Source organism: Equus asinus, chromosome 22 (genome assembly GCF_041296235.1).
Source record: "Equus asinus isolate D_3611 breed Donkey chromosome 22, EquAss-T2T_v2, whole genome shotgun sequence".
NCBI classification, from domain to species: Eukaryota; Metazoa; Chordata; class Mammalia; order Perissodactyla; family Equidae; genus Equus; species Equus asinus.
This window is the reverse complement of record NC_091811.1, coordinates 56,052,821-56,058,319: the sequence shown is the minus strand read 5'-3', so window position 1 is coordinate 56,058,319 and position 5,499 is coordinate 56,052,821. Positions and strand designations below refer to the sequence as shown.

The following is a 5,499-nucleotide window of genomic DNA, read 5'->3' as shown; positions in this document are numbered from 1 at the left end:
TGGTCTGACCCTTGTGGTTAAGTGTCGGAACAGTGACACACCACATGTATACATTAGTAAAACAAATGATTCACTCCCGCTAATACATTTGACTAGTTAGTTTCCTGGATTCTTATTTAGTATTCACGTATGTGAAGAAACCAAAGAAAAGCAGAGAAAGTAGGGCAAAACTTTCATTTCTTCTCATTTTTTTAATCTTTCTTTTCTTCTCCATTTCCTTTTTATCTGAAAGAAATTGTACTATAAATGAGGAAAAGAGGAAGAAGCTCAGAGTAGAGAAGAAAGAGTTGTGCAAACACTTCCCGTGAAAGGATGACATTTTAAATGTTAGAAATATTGACTGATAAAAAAGAACCTGAGTAAGGACCTCAGTCCACACTATACAGAAAAACAGGTTTATATTAACTAAAATTTTAGCATAATACATCAAAATTTAACATTAAATATATTTATCTGGGGGCCGGCTCCATGGCCGAGTGGTTAAGTTCCCGCGCTCCGCTGCGGGGGCCCAGGGTTCAGATCCTGGGCGCGGACATGACACTGCTCGTCAGGCCACGTTGAGGCCGCGTCCCACATCCCACAGCTAGAAGGACGTGCAACTAAGATATACAATTGTGTGTGTGTGGGGGGGGGGGTTGGGGGGGGTTGGGGAGATAAAAGCAGGAAAAAAAAAAAAAAGGTTGGCAACAGTTGTTAGCCCAGGTGTCAATCTTTAAAAAAAAAAATATTTATCTGATTTTGAGTAAGTACATGTAGTAAATTAAAAGAGAAAAGACCAGTAAATAAAATTATATACAAATGCTATACTGCTCTACACCAAAAATTGATGAAGATGTTAAAAGAAGAAAGTAGAAACACAGAATAATATTTGCACAAATAATGACAGGACAATGGGTCAAATTTGTTTGGCGTTGTATACCCCTCTAATTACTTCTTTTTCTGCACCCTAGAAGTTTATATCATAATTTACTATAATTTAATTTGATTTCTTTCTTATCCACGGATTTTTAGGAAGCTTTTATCTTTTTTTATTTTTTATTTTTTAAGATTGATGCCTGAGCTAACATCTGTTCCTAATCTTTATTTTTTCTTTTATTCCTCTCCCCAAAGCCCCAGTAAATAGTTGTATATTCTAGTTGTGAGTGCCTCTGGTTGTGCTATGTGAGACACGGCCTCAGCATGGCCTGATTAGCGGTGCCATGTCGGTGCCTGGGATCCGAACCAGCTAAACCCTGGACCATCAAAGCAGAGCGCGTGAATTTAACCACTCGGCCATCCATCGGGACAGCCTCGGAAGTTTTTATTTTTCATGCCCATACCCATAGAGTTTTCTAGTTACCTAATTTTTATTGCTTTCCATATGAAGTTGACATGATCAAAGAACATACACTGAAAGATTTCAATGTTTGAATTTGTTGAGGGTTTCTTTGTGTCCCATCTATTGTGAATGCCAGTGAGTGCTTCTTGTGTATTTATAAACAGTGGCATATTGTTTCTGCTACTGCTATTGTGGGGAGTTTAATGATGAGAAAAAAATATGTTGGATTCTGGTACATTTTATAGATTAGATACACAAGCTCTACCCAACGTGGTTTTTAGTTGGAGATGTTGGAAAGTTGAAATGTCTCCTGCTACTGTGGTCCTTGACACATATTTTGCTCTACCCATCAGATCCATACAAACAGGATTTGGAATGGCACAGTGATTTGGGGATCAACTTTTTGTTCCTTTTGACCTTTTCTACCAGTTAGGAGTTTGCAGAAACTGGTGGGCTTTCTCTGCAGTGTTGTTGACTCTCCAACTTCCTAGAGAAGCAACTTTGATGGATGAGGAAGTAGTGACATCTTTGATTCTCTGTATCTGATCCCCAGATCAGAGTTGTTATGGTGCTGTGTTTTGGAGTCGTACCTCCAATGGTAGCTCTCTTTGTGAATGGATGCTATATTGCCCTTAGGGTCATTACAAGGGTGTCACCCAAAAGTTCTTCCAGTTTTTCCAAATTTGAAGGCCTGGATTCACCCTAATGAATAATTTCCTGTGTAAAATGCCCAAACTGCTTTCTCTTCCTAGACTGACAAAACTTTTACTAATACCGTATTATAACAAGTGGAAGATCTGGTTCCACATAATTTTGGTATCTATACAAGCAAAATAATTCTACAAATAATTTTTAATTAAAAGAGGGATTTTCAAAAAGATTACAATTAATGTATAGAAATATTTACCCAAAAAATGACATCCTAATAATATCAGGCTCATTAAATAGAGTATTATGTCTCTAGTTATAGTGTTTCAGTCACACAGTAGTTATTAAAGAATTTTTCAATATAGATCTTCATCTCATAAATATTTTTACTGGATTTTTAAAATAATTTTATTGAATGCTATCATTTCTTTCATTATATTTTCTAACTCTTTAGTGTTTATATATAAGAAGTCTTGGAATTAGCAAAAGCAATTGCTTGACTGTGTGTTTGTAAAATTAGAGCGTATTTATTGCATCATGAAATATGTCTGCATCAAGAAAATACAGTAAACAATAATTTGGAGTAAATTATTTTCTTTTTTAATCATAGCAAATGTAATTTCCTGCAGAATTTAAAATATTCATTTATCTAAAACTTTTCTAATATAGTATAAACTTTTAAATCTGTTTCTCTATGCCTATCAATATGTATGCTGTAATAATTACTAGAAAGTTTTTCTTTGTCAATGAAGAGTATAAAGTCCAGAGGAACTTCCCAAAGGATACATAAAACCAAAGAAGAAAAGTTTCCTTGTATTTGGACTATTATTAGACTATTTGTTTGTATCTGAGGTTAACACAGTCCTCATGGACAACAGCCCTGGAGCCTGCACTCTAGTCTCCGTAATTGACTTTATGATTACTCCTCTCCCAGTGGAAATCCATCACAGAGGATGAGCTAGACCTAAATGCTGAAATATCCTGAAAAAAGATTTCACAGGAATAAAAATAACAAAGGCCATAATAAACACCCACTGCAGACAGTGTCCCAAATGATTAGGGATTCTGCATGACACAAGGTTACTATGCTCCTTAAATATCCGTGATTATCCCATTATCTTTATTTTAAGATGTATAAAACATACAAAAATTCATGAAAGTAACTTTGCTTTGTGTGTATTCCTCGTCCAGACTGAAGAGTGAGATCCCTGGACTAGATGTAGCTTTGGTAGAAAGTCATTTCCTGCAGTGTAAGGACTGGAATGTTCACCAGCTTTTCTCTGTGCTTCAAAAAAGAGCTAAAAGGTTATGAGATTTTTAAATTAAAAAACTACTAATGGATATAAAATGTTTATAATGAGGCAATGAACATGCAGTTAAATGGTGAAATGACCTTGATATGAGAAAATAGACATATATTTAGAAATAACTTAAGAGCTTTATTTCATCTGGGCTTAGTGATTTTTTGATGTTATTAATTTTAACATACCAACAACATCTATTTTTATTCTCTTTTCAAGATGGTTTCAATAACAACTAAGTAGATTGAGGTAAAATGTTTTAAAACATATTTATTACTGTCATATAATGATTCAAATATTGACTTGGCTATCATAATAGACACAAACAATATCATAGACATTATACGTAAAACCCATTTTAGATTATATCTAATACCATTATTTTAGATTATATTTAATATTCCTACTTTAGATAAATATCACTATTAAATTATAAACATTAAGGATAAAAATTCATAATGTGAGTAAAATTAGACAATAAAGTGTGCTACATTCTGAATTCTAAGCAAAAGCATGATTTAAATACAATAAAAAAATAAATTTTGCAGCTTATGAGAATAACTATTTCAGAAGCTTGGTGCTATCTAATCCAAATTCTTGATTCTTCATGATTTTAAAATTGTTTTATATGCAATATTTAATTAAACTGTGAAAAATTTATCTCCACATTTAAGAGAATATTTGTCACTAGAATCAAAGCTAAGAGTTGACTTATTTGCCTTCTGCCTCTCAGCAGGTTTCTAACATGGGTGGCAGGAGAACAAGCAATTGCTCAGAAGTGACTGACTTCATTCTCGTGGGCTTCAGGGTCCGCCCAGAGCTCTACATCCTCCTCTTCCTGCTATTTCTCCTTGTGTATGCCGTGATCATCCTAGGGAATGTTGGGATGATGGCCATTATCATGACTGATCCCCGCCTGAACACACCAATGTATTTCTTCCTAGGCAACCTCTCCTTCGTTGATCTCTTCTACTCGTCTGTTATTGCACCCAAGGCTATGATCAACTTCTGGTCTGAGAGCAAGTCCATCTCCTTTGCAGGCTGTGTGACCCAGCTCTTTCTATTTGCCCTCTTCATTGTGACTGAGGGATTTCTCCTGGCAGCCATGGCTTATGACCGCTTCATTGCCATCTGCAACCCTCTCCTCTATTCTGTTCAGATGTCAGCACGTCTCTGTATGCAGTTGGTGGCTGGTTCCTATTTCTGTGGCTGCATCAGTGCAGTTCTTCAGACCAGCATGACATTTACTTTATCTTTTTGTGCTTCTCGGACCATTGACCACTTTTACTGTGATGACCGTCCACTTCAGAGGATTTCTTGTTCTGATCTCTACATTCATAAAATGGTTTCTTTTTTCTTATGCAGCATTATCATTTTGCCTACCATAATTGTCATTATTGTGTCCTATACGTATATTGTGTCCACAGTTCTAAAGATACGCTCCACTGAGGGACGTAAGAAAGCCTTCTCCACATGCAGCTCTCACCTAGGAGTTGTGAGTGTACTGTATGGCGCTATCATTTTTATGTATGTCATCCCTGACAGATTTCCTGAGCTCAGTAAGGTTGCTTCCTTATGTTACACCTTAGTCACTCCCATGTTGAATCCTCTGATTTACTCTCTGAGAAACAAAGACGTCAAGGAAGCTTTTAGAAAGATTCTCGGGGAAAAAATAGTTTTATTTAATTCTATGTTAACATTGATATAACTGACAGAGGTGTACAATCTGACAACTTGGGGAAGTATTGATGCAAAGAATGCGCCCATTGGTCTTAGAAATATTTAACCTTAGTAGCCTATTAATTTGAATTCGATGTACGTACAGCTGAAGAATACATTTGGGCTATATTTTGCCTAACTGTTGCTTTTGGAGAGTAATGGGTTTCTCCATATTTCAACTTCATTTTGGGTAAAGATAATAATTGACGTGTCATTTGTTTTTAAAATGTATTCCACCTTTGCTGCTGGTTCTCTGAAGACGTTACTTTGGATGTATTATTTATCTTGAATTAGTAATATATGTTATGTGCATATGGATGTAATTTGCAGAGGTAAAAAATATATCATGTAATAAGAAATTATAACAAAATACGACACTTATTTAAGAAATCTTTTTGAGTGTTTAGTGGGAGAATCTGATGCTCTGCAGTGCACAGAGTCCTAAGGATGACAATGAGTCACTCAATTGTCCAGAGAGTGAACGAGTGACACATTTATTTCAAGTTTCTTTCA

General features: G+C 35.5%; 1 protein-coding gene across 1 annotated transcript; it reads left to right on the top strand.

The window, feature by feature from the left end:
- Positions 1-3,988: 3,988 nt before the first annotated feature.
- Positions 3,989-4,975, top strand: LOC106826793 (olfactory receptor 9K2-like). Its single transcript, XM_070494201.1, has one exon. It carries the CDS (start codon positions 4,013-4,015, stop codon positions 4,973-4,975), a length of 963 nt encoding a protein of 320 aa, XP_070350302.1. The 5' UTR covers positions 3,989-4,012.
- Positions 4,976-5,499: the final 524 nt, after the last annotated feature.